The sequence below is a fragment of the Chenopodium quinoa genome, unplaced genomic scaffold (assembly GCF_001683475.1).
Source record: "Chenopodium quinoa cultivar QQ74 unplaced genomic scaffold, ASM168347v1, whole genome shotgun sequence".
Lineage (NCBI taxonomy): Eukaryota > Viridiplantae > Streptophyta > Magnoliopsida > Caryophyllales > Amaranthaceae > Chenopodium > Chenopodium quinoa.
In genome coordinates this window covers 9,029,996-9,047,201 of record NW_018744367.1, presented here as the reverse complement: position 1 = coordinate 9,047,201, position 17,206 = coordinate 9,029,996, and the positions used below count along the sequence as shown (strand labels likewise).

Below are 17,206 nucleotides of genomic sequence, written 5' to 3'. Positions count from 1 at the left end.
GAGTTATATAGTCGGCGACGGACTCTGTTTTCTAGATGCCAGTTCCTACATGCCTCAACAGCTTTCTGTGTTTGATAAAATTATCCAGTTCTTCGCAGCATTATTTCGATCCTAGTTGTGAAAGATATTGCTCAAATTTCCTACGTGTAAAAATCCTATGTTTTTAACTCATTACGGATGGTCTTTCCAATGAGATCTTTTTCATGCATATGAAAATAATGTTAACCAAAATTATGCACATAAAATACTTAGAACTTTTCGAGTCTCATCCACTCATTCTAAATCCGAATTCGAACCGAAATAAAACTCGATGGACAGCAGTTTTTGCGGATTTTGTTTTTACCATCATATCTTTTGTTCCAGAAGTCAAAATAAAACATATAATATTTCGTTGGAAAGCTCTTGAATTCTAATTTCCAACCCCATTAAAATCAGATTAAAATCGTTTGTAGATGAAAAGATATGGCCGAAATAGTGGAAGGGTGTCAGTTTTGGATAGAGTTTCATATCTCATTCATATCTTTTTCGTTATAGCTCGAAATTAATATTATAATATATCATTGGAAAGATAATTTCAAGATCTATCCAACCATATAAGATTTGGATAAATATTATGAGGTAAAACAATAATATTTGACTTTTTTTGAACAACTTTAAATTCGAATAGAATTAGGATTAATAAAAAGGAAAGTTTTAAAAAAGGAAAGTTTTTATTTAACTCAAATTCTTTAATCTTATCTTTTCAAAAAGGATAATTAAGATCTTTTAGAAACTTATAGAAGCTTCTAATTAATCCTAATTAGTTTAGGATAGGTTTAACCTTTGGACCCTCCACATGATCATTGGACCGTAGGTAAGATCCGGTTCGAGTCCAGTTTAGTATTTTGGCCATAAATTCCTCATTATTCATCGGAATTGGGCTTATAATATATTGTTGGAAAGTATTTTCAAGCCCCATCCAACTACACCATTATTGGAGCCATATTATGGGCCAAACTAAACAAGAATGCACGTTTTTCATAAATATGGTAAGAAAAGAAATATTTTCAAAAACAGAAAGAACATATATTTTAATAAAAACATCCTCATCACTAGTTTTTTCACACTTTCGCTTTATTCGATAATCAAATGACGTGAAAGGTATTCATAACCGGGTTTGGTTTTGGGGAGACACAAATGTATGTCTACACATTTCCTCAAAAAAAAAAAATCATTCTTTCATTAATACTTTTTCCAATCTTGATGTTTCCTTTTTTTTTTCCCTGAAACACAATTGCAAGAAATACAAGTAAAAAACTAAGGTTATACTTGTTTTTTACAATTCCTAATCCCTACACCCGGGTGTACCATGAGAATGGTACACCCGGCCCAAAACGACACCCTTTTCTTAACAAAACGCAGGCCCAAAACGATACCCATTAAGCCTCTAATCTATAACCCTTCTAAAAGCCCCAAGCACCAAGGCTGTAGCAATTTTACTGTTCCTTATGAATAGGAAATTGACGCTTTTGCCCTCCCTGGCCCTTAGCACCCTTCCCTAATTGACTAGGTTGACTGGGCTATTTCGGTCTTTTCGCTTTTACATTGCATGTGCTCTCACTGGGCTGACGCGTGGCTATTTCTCTTTCTTTATCGGTGTTCTTACCACTTACTCTCTCTCTTTTTTTCCTGCTTTTTTCCTGATTAGCTATGTCTTCCTTCCTTTCCTCTGTTTTTATAAAGTTTAAGTATTTCCTTTTCGTTTTTCCTTTTTCTTTCTTAGTAGATTAATTGTTGTTTTCTGATTGTGTATGGGTGTTGCAGCGGCTGAGTCGATGGCGCAATTTCAAGGAGCTGATGGTGATGTAGTTGCGCGATTTCGAGGAGCTGATGGTGGTGTAGTTGCGCAATTTGAAGGAGCAAGTGGTGGTGTAGTTTTGGATCTGGTTGTTTCTTGTTGTAAGGTATGTTGATTAAAATTTGTGCTTTTACTCATACTCAGAATTTCTCCCCTTGAGTATTTGTCAGCAGAAAATTTGTGCATAATCTTGATACTATAAGTAAATTTGTGCATACTCAAAATATCAATTAAAAAATAAAGACGTGAGAAGTGTTTTTTAATCAAATTTACTAATAGCATCAGAATCACTCATAGTATCAATTTACTTACAGTATCAAATTTAATCAAATTTACTTATAGTATCAATTTACTTATAGTGCTCATAATTAAATTATCAATTAAAAACATAAGTTAGCTAATTTAAATAAAATTAGAATTAGAATTGTGCATAAAAATTAATGTCCTGTAAATTTCTCTTATAAATTTGTTAAGGATTTTATAAAGATTATGAACAAAAAATAATCTCTTGTAAATTTGTCTTATTAATTTATTATTTAAATATGAACTTAGCTTCAGAGACTACAGTGATAGCGGAAATTGCTTTTGGAGAGTGCACTAGTCAAATATAGTATTTATACAGGAAATTGTTTGGTACGGTGATGTGTATCTATGTGTATTTAAAAATTGATAGAGGGGTTTTAGTGTGTACTCACTTCCTTTTTTTCTGAGGAGATAAAAATTACTTTTCTCTTTTTAGCTACTAAAATAATAATAAAAAATAAACTAGAGTATATTTAAGATGTCGTTTTTAGTTGCAGTGTATTATTTAATAATTTTTGAGGAGGAGATATTTTTTTATGATGTACTAGAACAATTTATATGATCTGGCTTTTTTGGCAAATAAAATATATGGGATATGTCCTTTGGTTTATTCTTTGCTATCAGTTTATTTATTTATATATATGTGCTGCATGTTTGGTTTGCTTCAATTTATTATAGATTTCTGACTTGCTAATTCTTCTTTATCTTCTGAAAGAAAAGGTTTGTATGTGAAACTTTGCTGGGGTAATTGGTTAGTTAGTTTTTCATAAAAATGTAATATGATGGGTTGAATTCCATATGGATCTCATTTGTACAGACAGCATTGGATATTGACTTAATGAATCTTGAACTTTTATATACCATAATTTCCTGGACATACATTGATGTACAATTTTTTATTTTACAGTTATGCATTTTTTATAGATAAATAAATTAGAACAATTACTTGAAATTGGTTGTTTATGCATTTGTGTTATTTCTGAAACCTTGAATTTGGTTAGATAGCTTAATTTTTTTTGGCCTTGTGTTTTGTGTTTTTTTTCTTTTTTTTTTGGATAAAAAAAAAGGAAAAAAAGAATAATTGTAGGTCTATGCACTTGGAGCTGGCTGTACTGGTAAAATTACTTGCAGCTACTGTTGGTAAGTTTATTGTTGGTGATTTAAATTGGAATTTTATAAGGTGGCTTAGTTTTCTTACATATGTTACCTTAGTTGTTGTACTTTGATTGTAGTTTAAGTTTAGAGGATGTATATGTTTCAATTTTTTTTTTTTTTTTGCCGGTTACAGGTTATGGATATTTAGTCAAGCAAAATTGCCATTCCATTTCGACCTCTTTTAGGTCAATTGGTTGATTGCTTAAATTTTCCTAAACCGGTTTATGGTTTCATAGATAAGGATAGGAATAATGCTTGTGTTTGGATTAAGACTGGATGTGGGAAGTCTGAATTTGTATTTTTCAGTGGGGAAGCTAATACCGTTGAGGAGTCCCAAGAGAGGGCAACTCAAAAAGTTGTGCAGAAATTGATGAACTAATTTGGGGTGCGGGTGAATGATTTTACATTCGATAGAGCAAGGATGTATCAGCTATGCAGTAAGCTTTTTAAGCATAAGGTGGTTGAGTTATGTAGTGAAAAAGGGATAGTGATGCCTGCTGCACAGAGGAATTTGGGCAAAAAACCATCTGATGATGTTGTCCATGTGACGATTGACTTTGTAGGCTTTTTAGGAGTTGTTGTTACAAGGACTGGAGCAGAAGTGAGTCCATTAGAGACTGTTTGGGTTGAAATTTTGGGTTTTGTGTCTTGGCTAACAGTGTCTTGCCCACATAATGGAGGTGAAATGGAATGCATATATAGTGATGCTTGTCCTGAGTTAACTGATGCGAGGCAAAAGGCTTCCAAAAGAGCTATTCATTACTTGGTGACTAAGTATAATCTAGAGATCATTGATGCTAATTATGGTGCAGTTTCAGAGAAGCATGTTGCTTGTAGTGCTTTAAAAAGAAGGTTTTACCAATTAAAGGAGCATTTGGCTGCCAGAGAAGAAAACTTTGCTACTGATGAATGCTTGACTCCTACTTCTGAGAGGTTTCAAATACCTAAGATTGGTTTGCCTCCAGCTGCTCCAATGAAAAGACGTTTGGTTACAGCATTAGAAGCAGCATCTTCTTCTACTGTTAGAGTTGCTGAGCCTTTGGTTTATGACATACCTGAATTAGAGACTGTTTGGAATCGCGCAAAGTTTGTTTAGCCTATTTGGAGTCTTACTTTAGTATTTTGGGTAGAAAGTTGTTTGCCTGGGTACAGGTGTTTAGGTTTAGCATTGACATATGCTTATTATCTTTCCTTTTTTTCTTAGAGCCTAAGTCTATGAGTAGTAATGGCTGAAATTTTTCATTAGAAAAACAGACTTGAAGGCTGTAACTGAAATATAATGTAATGTGTATTTTGAATAATAAATGGATGCACTTTTGATTTGTAGTTGCTTCAAGAAAATTTTATAATTTTATTGTTGTTTGCATGGCTTCTTAATTTAATATTGCTCTTTGATTAATTTTATTGTTGATTGTATGTCTTCTTAATTTGACAGTTCTCTTTCATGTTTGGTGTTAAATATGTTCAGTGTTTTATTTTTGGAAGCTACATGGAAAATATAAATACAAGTTTAATTACGCATTAGCTTTTCTGTTCGCAGTTTAAAGTGGTAGCTATGTATGTATACTGATATTCAGATTTCGATTGTATAACTTAGTTCATGTATGTATATAAGCATGTGAGGGAATAGGGGAGAAAAGGAAATCTCAAAGGTAGGATTAAAGTTAGAGGAGGTAACAAGATGAGATAATGACAAGTTTCAATGGCTCTATAAAATATTACATAGCAAGTATTGTTAATGATATGCAGATGTTCTTACTAAGGTACAAAATAACGTAGTAGATTAGTAGAATTCATTTTATTTTGTTTTTTGGCAGTGAAAATAGGGGGATATTGCAATTTCAACTCGAGATCAGTGTAAAATTCAAGAATTATTGTTATTGATGTTGCTTTAATCACAGGAGTTTACGCAGAACAAATACTAGAACATGTAAACATTTGCTTGAATTGAAGGAGATATGCAGGTTAATGTATTAGGTTGATCGAATTTGTGTGAATTTAAATTGCAGAGTTTTTTTAAATTGCTCCTTGTTTTATATTAAAAAAACATCTTGTTAACTGCACCTTCTAAGAATTTTTATATGTTTTCTTTTTACAGTTAATGACATAAACTGGAATCATTAGTGACTTGTGCAAATTGTTGAAATGTGCAAATTGTTGAGATGACTTGGTCTGCAGCAAAGTAATATGGGTATATCTGAAAAATTTGCATAATGCTTACGATAAATTTTTCTATTTATATGCGCATTGCTATACTGATTTATGATGTTTATTTTATGTTCAAATTGCTAAGTTATTGTTTTAATTGTTTATATGATAGCTGATGCACCTATTAATTTTAAGAGACCATCATCTCAAGGTCGAAAATCAAAGTGAATGAGTGCTTTGCTATCAACTCATAATTCTACTAGGTAAAATAGATCATTTAAAATAATAAAATTATTTTTTTTGTGAACCAAATTCATAAGTTCTTTATTCTTTGTATAGTCAAGCAGAACAACCAAAGTCAAAAAAGCCTAAATCAAGACCTTCGAAATATATTGTACTTGAAAGTGGGTCTTTTGCCTTACTTTGAGTTACTAAAGTGAATATATATATAGTACTTTTTAATAAGATCTGGCTTAATTTCCTTTTGGTCGTGCTACAGAGAGGCCTTTGGCTCTCAGAGTTACACCAACAAATGGCCAAAGTTCAAAACATCTAAGGGATGCTGCTAAAAGTAAGGTTTAGTAGTGATTTCAGTTTACGCATTTAGCACATATACACTGTTGCACAATCGAATTATCTCAAATATCCTTTAATGCTATTACAGAAACCCCTGCGGCTACTATAGGAAAACCATTACCTACGCATCCCCTAGAATTATCTCCACCTACTTACTGTGATAAATGTGGAGCTAAGAAGTGTGAGTTTGAAACTCTACATTTTTGTTGTGGCAATGGTGATATTAAAATAGCTGAAAATGAATATCTCCCTGAATTAGTAAGGCTTTTTACTTCAAGAGATGAAGATGCTCTGCATTTTAGAAGATATGCTCGATTATACAATAACTTATTTGCTTTTAGTTCAATTGGAGGTAAGACTAATAGAGAAACATACAAAGGTATATATGTCTTTAAACTACATGGCCAAATATATCATTCTGTACCAGACTTATTACCAGATGAGAATGGTCCAAAGTATCTGCAGCTTTATTTCTATGATGGCCAAAATAAATTGAAACACAGAACAGACTGCTTTCCTGAATTAAGACAGGATGTTATTGACAAATTAATGCAAATAACTAAAGATAATCCATATGCAAGATTTTTCCGCTCTTTGAAAGAAGTAAATTTTGATGAGCGTACTAACATTATAATAAATTCAAACACTGTACCAGATCAAAGGGTATATAATGCTCCCACTTCAGATGAAGTTGTTGTTATCTGGCCTGATAGTGTTTCGTCAAGTCAGAGTTCATGGCCGCATATTCTTGTAACAGCAAAGTCTTCAAAATCCCATCGGATTGCCCATTTTTATGGGTGTTATGATCCTTTGCATTATCCCCTGCTATTCTTAAGAGGCGAATGTGGTTGGCATCAGGGTTTTAAAGAAAACTTCTTATGGTGGAGATAGATAAATGGCAACCGAACCTGATCTGATACAGTCATGGGCGGTGCACACTCCGGTAGATTTTCTAGATGCAGAGGCTGCTCGTAAGTTCTTAAAAGAACTATGGTATTCTTTTTAAAATTGTTTCTATGCCTATGTTTCCTTATCGCATGCTTAATTTGAATTTTCTCTGGACTTTAATGTTTATAGGAGCGTCTAAAGACATACCAAAGCTGATAAGAATATCTCTGCAAGGGAGTACGATTGTTATAAGCTTCAAATTAGAGCATGAAATTAAACATGCTCTTAAGAGCAGGCCGTGCATTTCCGCAGTACATCACAGACATGTATATCAAAGTTGAAAACACAAGGTTAGATTTTTTTCGGCAAAATCAAGATACAATAAGAGCGGATCTTTATAAAGGGATTCTAGACACGGTAGAGAGTGGCCAGACAAGTGCAGCTAATGTTGGTCATAAGTTCATTTTGCGGCCACCATCATTTATAAGAGGCCCTCGTGATATGAAAAGGAGATATCTTAATGCAATGGATCTTGTTCAGAAATACGGGAAACCTGATCTCTTTTTCACTATGACTTGCAACGCAAATTGGCCAGAAATAAAAGCCGAACTAGAGCCCGGTGAGACTGCACAAGACCGGCCAGAATTAGTTGCTCGTATATTTCGAGCAAAGTTGATTGCTCTGAAAAAAATTAAAGAAAGACAAAGTATTTGGTAAAGTAGTAGCAATGATATATGTCATAGAATTTGAGAAAAGAGGATTGCCACATGCTCATTTTCTCTTGATTATGGAGCAACAGCATAAGATGAAGTGTCCTGCTGATTATGATAGATATGTTTGTGCAGAAATACCTCCTGCTACTCAGCCTGAGCTGCGTAAAATTGTGTTAAGGCATATGATGCATGGACCATGTGGCCACTTAAATCCAGAGTGTCCTTGTATGAGAAAGAAGGATAATGTTGTTTCTTGTAAAAATGGGTACCCAAAAACAATTCACCGCACAAACAACAACAAATAAAGATGGCTATCCTTGTTATAAGAGAACTGATACTGGAGAACAAGTGAAAGTCAGAAATGCTTAGTTAGATAATCGATGGGTTGTCCCTTATAACCCCTACCTCGCAGCACTCTTTGATTATCATTTGAACGTAGAAGTTTGTTCAACTATTAAAGCAGTGAAATATTTATATAGTATGTTTACAAGGGACATGATCTAGTGGCCTTCAATATTTTGGCTGAAGATAAAAATTCTAATGATGAAATTGCTCAGTTTCAGTCAGGGAGGTGGGTGTCACCATGTGAGGCACCTTGGAGAATTTTTGGATTTGATTTATTTGAGATGCATCCACCAGTCTTACCTTTGTCAGTTCATATTCCAGACATGAACACTGTTTGTGTACGCCCTTATGAACATATGGATATTGGTATTGCAAGCGGTGTTTATGCTAAGACTCAATTAACAGAGTTCTTCCGTATGAATGCAGCTACTGATAATGGTCTTGGTTACTCATATGTAGAATTTCTTGAACACTATAAGTGGGATGCTTCAGCAAAATCATGGTCCGAACGGCAAAATAAAAAAGTGATGATAGGGCGATTAGCTTTTGTCGTTCCTTCGGAGGGTGAACGCTTTTACCTTTTCTATTACTGAATGTCAAAAGTCCAAAATATTTCACAGACCTGCGCACGGCTGAAGGTTATGTGTGTGCAACTTTCAAAGAAGCATGTCTTAAAGCTGGCATTTTGGAAGAGGATGCTGCTGCAAGCATTTGTTTGGCTGAAGCAAACTGAACTTCAGCTCCTTGGGGCTTTACGCCAACTATTTGCAACTGTTCTTATATTTTGTCAGCCAAGTGACCCTAAAGAATTATGGCATAAATATTATTATGCATTGTCAGAAGATTTTGCACACCAATACCCTGGTGTAAAAGCAAAATTAAGAGATTAACTGTCAGATTAGTTGAGCAGCATCTAGAGGCCATGGGAAAGTCATTATCTGCCTGTGGTTTGCTGTTTTAGTGGATGACAATGATAACCAGATTGATAGAACAAAAGACATTCAAGATGCCTTAGATGCTCCGATTCCTCAGGCTTGTATCGAGAGCCATGGCTTGCTAAATACCGCACAAAAAGGAAAGTTTTACTTGTATTAGGCAGCATATAGTGGAAGGAAGACCAGGGGCGTTTTTTGTAGATGGTCCTGGTGGAACCGGCAAAACGTTCTTATATAATGCATTATATGTTGAGATTCGCCTCATGAATAAGATAGTTTTACCTACTGCTACATCTGGAATAGCCGCGGAAAATATTCCGTCAGGTTAGAACAGCATACTCAAGATTCAAGATTCCAATGGATAGTGATGCTTCATTAGCGTGCAGTGTTTCTAAGCAAAGTAGCTTAGCAGCATTAATAAAGGAAACATCTCTTATAATCTGGGATGAAGCATCAATGGCAAACAAGCAAAATCTAGAACCTCTTGACCTTTTATTGCAAGACATATGCGATAGTGATATTATATTTGGTGGGAAAGTAATTGTCTTTGGTGGAGATTTCCGACAAGTGTTGCATGTTGTTCCTAACAAGACTCAGAGAGAAGTAGTCGAAGCAAGTGTAGTGAGTAGTTATATATGGCAGCATTTGAGAAGATTCAGATTAACTGAAAATCTTAGAGCCAAGGAGGATCCTTCATTCTGTCAGTTTTTGCTTTCACTAGGAAACGGTGAATTGCAAACCATGGAAAATGATTTTGTTCAGTTGCCTCCACAGATAGTGCAAACTTTCCAGCCTGATGCTGATCCAATACAAGAGTTACTTCAGTCTTCTTTTCCAGAACTTGGTTCAGGTGCTCTAGATCCTCAGATCTTTTCAAGAAGGGCTGTTCTAACACCTATAAACGACGACGTTGATACTATAAATTCTTTCATGATCGAGAGATTCCCAGGACAAGCCATCTCTTACACAAGCTATGACACTATTCTAGATGATAGTGGCAGTGTATATCCTACGGAATTCCTAAATAAACTATGTCCAGGGGAATGAGTCCTCACAATCTTATGCTCAAAGAAAATTGCCTGTAATATTACTTAGAAACCTCCTTCCCTCTTCTGGTTTATGCAATGGAACACGTCTTCTAATGTAAAAGGTTTATCCCTAATTTAATTGAGTGTGTGATGTCGGTCGGGCAGTATCAAGGAGAACATGTTTTCATACCTAGAATTAAACTCAGCCATCGAGCTCTCAGAAATATCCTTTCCAATTTCAGAGGAGCCAATTTCCTATCAAGTTGAGCTTTGCAATGACTATTAACAAGTCACAGGGACAAACTTTAGATCAAGCGTTAATCTATCTCCCTCGCTCATGTTTTTCACATGGACAGCTATATGTGGCGCTTTCACGTGCACGATCTGCATATAAAGTGAAAGTTATATCGGTAGCTCCTACTTTACAGCATTCAGAGAACTCTGTTAAAAATGTTGTATCTTATGCGGTCCTAAAGATAGCAGGAGTAATCTAGGCAGCTATGCACTAACTAAGCTCGGTAAGCTAATTTATTCTATGTTTAACTTTTGTTCAGGTTAATCAACAGGTTTAAAACTTAAATGACCGTCAATAAATAGCTTATCATTTTTGCATTGCAGGGCAAAAATTTTGAAGAGAAAGCTAATTTGATTTGAGGTTTCTATACTAGGTCATGCATAAAGTTATAACTATTTTTTTGTGGGGGTTTTTTCACATTGCTTTCCTCAAATATGACATTTATTTATTCTATATGGTTTTTATTTTTCAGCAGATTCTTCATTTCACTTTCAATTCTTTATTCTGATGTGGTGCATATATTTACATGTCACGGGCACAAAAGTAGTTATGATCTCAACTAGTGTGTTCTGTAAGCTAAACTTGAGTCTTCATCCTCTCATATTATGAATAATTCTTGCATCATAAGCTTGATGCATTGCCAGGGATGATCTTTTAATCAATGCTCTTACAAACTGCAAGTTCTAAGCAATAAGTAGTCATACTTCCAATTTTCTTTAATTGTAGACTTGTAGTAGACAGATGATGGGCGGTATTAAAATGTTATCTTATTCGGGAATGAGGAGAAATTGATTCAAATGGCTTTATGACATCAGCATTGAACTGCATCGTGTGTGTTTTCATTACTAAAATGTAACTTTTTTTTTGGTTTCCATGAGTTTTTATGATGATTAAAGTAATCATCTGTATATTCAATGGTTAAAAAGTTATGAAATAATTTTCATCAGATTTTAATCTCCAATGTTGAAGTGCTCATCAACATCTTGCAATAACTGAGTATTGCTGAAAATTTAATTGTATATATTGATGTCCAGTATTTCCTGTAAACCCTCACAGTACTGGAAATTTGTCTAGAATCCTAGATGCAGTAGCTTAAAAATGCCCATTTTCTTTGACAGATGAAGTATTGTCCTGCAATCTCAGCAAGTGCGACTGAAAGCAGTCAAGCAATGGAAAATGCTGAAGTAGAGACAGAGAATCTGGGAATCTTGGATGTGGATCTTTCCTTGGAACCCTACATAGATCATTTTGAATACAGACTGAAGAGATACGTGGATCAAAATCAGCTCAATGAAAATTACGAAGCTGGTCTCGAGCAATTTTCTCAAGGTGATATTCTTATCTGCACCAAAATCCCGCTAAAATGTTTACACTTAAACAATAATCTTTTAGTTAGGTTGAAGTATCCAGTAATGCATCAATTGTAAATTATGTCTCTATGCTGTATTAAGTGAAAAATGTATGGTTCTTGCCTATAGCCTATCTATGATGCCACCTTTTGTCACCATGTAGCTTGGCATGTAGGAATATTAGTTATACATTCATATTAATTATGTTTATTTTATAGGATACTTGAAATTTGGTTTCAATCATGAAGAAGGGAACATTGTGTATCGTGAATGGGCTGTTGCTGCTCGGTAAGTTTGTTGCAAGTCTAAAAGACTTTAATTTGTTTGAGCTGAGATTTCTGATTTTTCTAAATCTCTAAAATATCGTAACTTTTCTCATTAATCTAAGGCGGCTCAACTTATCAGGGTCTTCAATGCGTGGGATGGTTCCAACTACAAGAAACCCTATCACCTAATAATGCATATTTCTGACAAGTGGATTGACTATCTGAAAAATAAGAAGGATAAAGAATGGTCCATGAATGAAATTATGTTAAGCTTGACTAATAGAAGATACACTGAGAAGTGTGTAGCTTATGCTGAAAGTCGTGATCAGGTCCAAATTCTTCCTTTATGGTTGCAAAATTACACATTCCATGATCCTTATGCCACTGAACTATGTCCTTTGCATGTACAGTACATAATATTTTAAATTTCCTCTTTGAGCCTCTCATTTTAATATCTCTTTCCCTCCCTAATGATAATTTTAATATCTCTTTAGTTCTCTAATGATAGTATCATAGGACTTGCAGGAGAATGGTGGAATGCAGGCACTGAGGCAGTCATTAACCAAGCAATAAAAACAAGAGGCGGTCCAAATGTATCAGATGCCTACACCATCAATGGCCTTCCTAGGACTATTATACATTGGCTCAGCTAAAGGTATATGCAAGGAAAATTTAACATTGTCTTAAATAACTCAACTGAATATATAAACTGTGAATAATCACAAAAGTTTATCTGCAGAAACCTTCAAATTGGCTGTAAAACCTGGCAAAACTTATCTCCTAAGGCTGATTAATGCTGCACTTAATGATGATCTCTTCTTTAGCCTCATTACCCTGGTGCTACCTTCCTTATGATGGCTCGGCCTTATGTTACAAGAAGCGGCACCGACCTTTGACAATTCTACTGTTGCGGAGTCCTTGAATACCACAACCCCAAACCATCAACCTCAATAAAAAAAAACTTCCTCTCTTTAAGCCCACCCTTCCAGCCCTTAATGACACTTCTTTTGTAAACCAACTTCACCAACAAACTTAGAAGCCTAGCAAATGTCAAATATTCAGCCTCACAGTGCTCAATCTCATGACAGATTAAGAATTTCAGAGTAATGGGTAAGAGGAGTTCAGTTAACTCATCTGATGAGCTAATTAAGCCTTTGACTGAAAATGTTTTTAGATTAATACTTAGCTTTATTTACTATGCAAGAAACTTGTGTTAAGGGAAAAATAGAATTGAATATTTGTCATTCTTTGCCATAAATTAGGATTGCTATAAAATGCACATTTAAAAGCCCAAATTTTTTTGTTCTTGTGGGTTTTAAAAGCCTATAAGCTTACATGGCAGCCCATTAAGGTCAAATGTACACAATCTGTTTTCAAGCAAAATAAAGATTTCGAATTTCTATATATATATATTACATAGACTAATGCTATCAGTTTTAGGTCTGATATGATTTTGACAGATTGTAGAAGCCATTCCCTTAAAAAAGGAAGATTGTACTACAATATTTTACTAAAGTGTGGCTGTCATGAATTCAGATCTTTTACAAAAAGAAAGTTACTATTATTCTATTTTAAATAAAGAAAATAAACTTTTCCAAGGTTTAAAAATGAATATAAAAGTACAGTGGGCAGCTAGAATTCTTTACCAGAGGTATGGTTGAACAATAGAAACAGTAAGAAGGTTGAAAAAATTACCATTGGTAATTCTGACTACTGTTACCAAACCCTTTCCCAATTTCTAACTTCTATTTTCTATTCTTAAATTCTGTCTTAACTTATATAAAAACATTTGCTCCTTAGAATTTCGATTTTTTCACAGAAGAATCAAACCATGGAGCACTAACTTAGTTAACCATGGCAGGTATGGTTTCTGTTTTTACAGATTACTTGCATAATCCTTTACTATACTTATTCTTAATGTTTTTGCTTCAAAAATTCCATATTATCTGCTTGTTTACTTAAGATTAAATAGATATTTATTATTGTAATGTTTGATATTATCAATGTAGCACTCCTACTATACAAAATAATATAGAAAGGTTTCTATACACAGGTCAAAAAATACAAAGCAGCTAGGCAGAAACCAGAGTATATGTACTTGAATCAGTTAAATGCAGCAAGCAAATCTTATATAGTAAGGGTAGTTGTTGCTGAAAAGGGAAGGGACACACTATCTTCGAAAAAAACAGTTAGATTCCAAACTTTACTGCTAAAGGATGAAAAGGTATACATTTATTACTTTATATATGTGAAGATCATGTTAGCTCTATTACATTTATGATGGAACTAAAATAATATACATAACTATAGTCTAACCTATGTCAAGCACTATGGTAACCTGTACATTAACTACACATACAAATAGTATAAAGCATCTTAAATCTGATTACATTAGTTTAATTATTCTTATAATAATCTGTTTATGCTATAATCATGCTCTTACTTATACTATAATCATGATTAATTTTAAGCTATTTAGTTTTATCTTACAAGATAGTCAAAACATATTTTAAGTATGCTACTTTAAGTAGCTTTGAATAATTATGCTATTTTGATAGGCTACTTTGAGTAGCTATCCTTTAAGTATGTTTAACTTTCATTGAATAACATTTGTTCAAATTATTCAAGTTTACAGGATGAACTTCTATGGATAGAAGTAACCATTCAGTATGCAGAATTAGAAAAAGTGAAGGCATATACAGGTTGTTCGAACTGCTGGAAACGCACCAATCTTCCATTGCATAAGCGCTATTCTTGCTCTTCTTGTTCAAAGAAAGAATGCATTTCCACTAAGAGGTATAACTCCATCTCATTTTTAAAACCATACCTATTTGTTAAGACTGTAGCTAACAAAAATCATCACACCTTTCTGCCAGGATTACTTTTAAATTTGAGGCAAGTGATGACACAGGTACTATGGCATTCACCACATTCAATGATGACACAGAAAGATTGTTCAGGTGTAGCGCAGCTGAAATCTATGCCATAAAAGAAGCAGTAAGTTACAATTACTATATACTAACATTCTAATTTTTAGAATAGTTTATGAATACTTTGTAAACTATGTAAGAATACATGAAAGTTCTAGTTGATGCATTTTTATTACAAGCAACAATATAGTTGAGCTTGAGATTACTCAAGTTAGATTTAATCTCTCTCAAGTTGAATCTGCTCACATCTACTACTTTTGAAGACAATGACTATTATGGATATCAAAATGGAAAATAAGGGTCATTTAATGAGGATGCATAAGCAGCTCATACTATACAAATTAAAGGACCCTAATTTTAGAGCAGCTTATACTTCAGAAATTATATAGAGTTTTGCCTAGGTGTTTAAATCATTATAGTCTTAAAACTCTTGGTTCAGGTAACTATACTAAAAAGATTCTCCCCCCCCCCCCCCCCCCCCCCCCACAAAAAAAAAAACAAAAAAAAAATTATACTAGAATAAGTTGATCAACTCCACTTATTTTTGCTTCTTGTATCCTTCCATTAAACCAGCTAGCTCTTCATGTGCACCACAAAATTATGCTATCCAAAAATTTTTGAATTGTTTATTTCATCTATGTTCTGCTTATAGTTCCAAATTCAACCAAATTAATGTGTTTGTCTTAAGTTTGTGACCTGCCAGCTCATATAGCTTTTTCAATGAATAATCAACAATAGTATGTCAAAAAGTCCAGTAAAGATGAACATATAAAGCAGTATATATGTTATATTTCAGTGAATTAGAACACAAAAAAAAGAAACTTTTGCACAAATGCAGAGTAAAAATGCATGTCCTTAATAAATCACAAACTCTAGGGTAATGTTGCTAATCAATACCATTTACAAAAATATATAAAGAAAAAAGGAGCAAATAAATCAAGCAAAGCATAAAATGAAGAATAATGCTACTAATCAGTCCCACCTCTATTGAGTTAATGTGTTAATGATACTTTAGTCACCTTTGCAAGATGTGTTAATCTATTGTCTTAATGTGTTAATATGTTCATGTCTTAATGTGTTCATGTATTAAACTGTTAATGCGTTACTCTATTGTGTTAATGTTGCCATATTATCGGCATGACTCTAACAAAGTTATCAATTCAATATAGGATAACCATGACGCTTTCAAGGTTATTCAAGACATGCTCAGCAGCATGCCGTTCTACATTAAAGTAGGCCTGACATTGCATTTAGGACAGAACTATATCCTAGAGGGGACTCTCAAGAGCATTGAACCTAAGGAAGATCCTAACACACGAGAAGCGTTGCAACCATTTGATAGCAGCTCCAACCAAGGAAAAGATGGAAATGAAAAGGATGCGCAGCAGACTGTGGGATTAGGAAATCCTGAACCAGTCATTCCAACCCCAAACATCAAAACTTCTTCCCAAATGCAAACACAGGAAGACCCTTGCACTGAAACACTTGAGTTACCTCAGCAAGATGTTGAATCATTTAAGCGCAAGAAAACTTTAGAGAAAAGCCCTACAGAATTGGGGGATAAAGAAAATGAGTCCGAGCAGCCACTATAACAAATCCGTGCAAAGAAAAAACTTTGCTTTGGCGGAATGACCCCAAAGAAGCACTTCACATGCCAAGTCCCAGAGATTTCTCCACAAAAGGATCATGCAGAAGATGTCCAAACACCATTGGGAACTGGGCAGAAGCAGGCCAAACCTGTAATTGTGAAGACCGAGAAACTGAAATAATCTTTCATCCAATCTGCCACCGAATATGATCAGTCCCTGAAATGCAAAAAAATATATAGTAATCTAATGAAATGTTTCACATCAGCTATTTAAGGTGCACTATCCAAACATCTTTTAAATTCTAAATATTTTGCTAGACTAAAAATATATAGGCAACTATAAGAACTTTGCAATTGCTGGAATCACAGAACAACTCAAAATGCAAAGCATAATAGATAGTTGCCTACGTATTTTATATAAGAATCCAGCATCATGTAGTACTAAATCTCCAGTTTAATTTCTTAGTTTCATGTATATAGGAGTAAGATGTTGTAGAAGATAATCTTTTGAGGGTTTCCCAGGAACACTAACAATGATTAGTGTTCCTGACAAACACCGTACTAAGATCATTGCCTAATGTAACGCTACATTAATGTGCATGTTAAATTCTATCTATAAAATTATGGTATTTATATGTCCTGCTTTTATGAAATTTATTTCTATGCTATTTTTATAAAAATTCCTTGAACTTATGGAAGTTAGTCAACAAAGTACAGAGCATAATCATCTTATAAAAATTCACATTAAGTTAGCAGTGAGATAGAAACCACTAATACAGATAAATCACATGAGCTTTGTTAAAAAGATAATACTAACCGCATTAACACATTCAACAAAGCTACGAATTCC

General features: G+C 34.0%; 2 protein-coding genes across 9 annotated transcripts; both read left to right on the top strand.

Moving 5' to 3' along the window:
* The first annotated feature begins 1,547 nt into the window (after nucleotides 1-1,547).
* Nucleotides 1,548-12,461, top strand: LOC110696645 (1,4-alpha-glucan-branching enzyme-like). 7 transcript variants are annotated; one of them, XM_021873997.1, is made up of 11 exons: nucleotides 1,585-1,943; nucleotides 3,208-3,280; nucleotides 5,113-5,259; nucleotides 5,394-5,486; nucleotides 5,616-5,706; nucleotides 5,783-5,847; nucleotides 5,943-6,014; nucleotides 11,342-11,552; nucleotides 11,791-11,860; nucleotides 11,978-12,167; nucleotides 12,364-12,461. In XM_021873997.1, the coding sequence occupies exons 7-11, from the start codon at nucleotides 6,003-6,005 to the stop codon at nucleotides 12,409-12,411; spliced, it is 531 nt and encodes a 176-aa protein (XP_021729689.1). In that variant the 5' UTR covers nucleotides 1,585-1,943; nucleotides 3,208-3,280; nucleotides 5,113-5,259; nucleotides 5,394-5,486; nucleotides 5,616-5,706; nucleotides 5,783-5,847; nucleotides 5,943-6,002; the 3' UTR covers nucleotides 12,412-12,461. The 7 variants fall into 7 exon arrangements, 6 of the variants coding, with proteins under 6 accessions (XP_021729686.1, XP_021729685.1, XP_021729689.1 ...); XM_021873995.1 differs by lacking the exon at nucleotides 5,113-5,259; XM_021873996.1 differs by lacking the exons at nucleotides 5,113-5,259; nucleotides 5,616-5,706; nucleotides 5,783-5,847.
* Nucleotides 12,462-13,900: 1,439 nt separating this feature from the next.
* Nucleotides 13,901-16,991, top strand: LOC110696644 (replication protein A 70 kDa DNA-binding subunit D-like). Of its 2 annotated transcripts, none has more exons than XM_021873991.1 (4): nucleotides 13,901-14,062; nucleotides 14,474-14,634; nucleotides 14,715-14,835; nucleotides 15,938-16,991. In XM_021873991.1, the coding sequence occupies exons 1-4, from the start codon at nucleotides 13,931-13,933 to the stop codon at nucleotides 16,358-16,360; spliced, it is 837 nt and encodes a 278-aa protein (XP_021729683.1). In that variant the 5' UTR covers nucleotides 13,901-13,930; the 3' UTR covers nucleotides 16,361-16,991. The 2 variants fall into 2 exon arrangements, with proteins under 2 accessions (XP_021729683.1, XP_021729684.1); XM_021873992.1 differs by having other exon boundaries at nucleotides 14,467-14,634.
* Nucleotides 16,992-17,206: the final 215 nt, after the last annotated feature.

Coding starts and splice junctions, on each gene's coding strand:
- LOC110696645 (XM_021873994.1), top strand. CDS start 3,717: ATGTATCAGCTATGCAGTAAGCTTTTTAAGCATAAGGTGGTTGAGTTA.
- LOC110696644 (XM_021873991.1), top strand. CDS start 13,931: ATGTACTTGAATCAGTTAAATGCAGCAAGCAAATCTTATATAGTAAGG. Junction 14,635..14,714: donor GAATGCATTTCCACTAAGAG/GTATAACTCCAT, acceptor CCTTTCTGCCAG/GATTACTTTTAAATTTGAGG. Junction 14,836..15,937: donor TCTATGCCATAAAAGAAGCA/GTAAGTTACAAT, acceptor AATTCAATATAG/GATAACCATGACGCTTTCAA.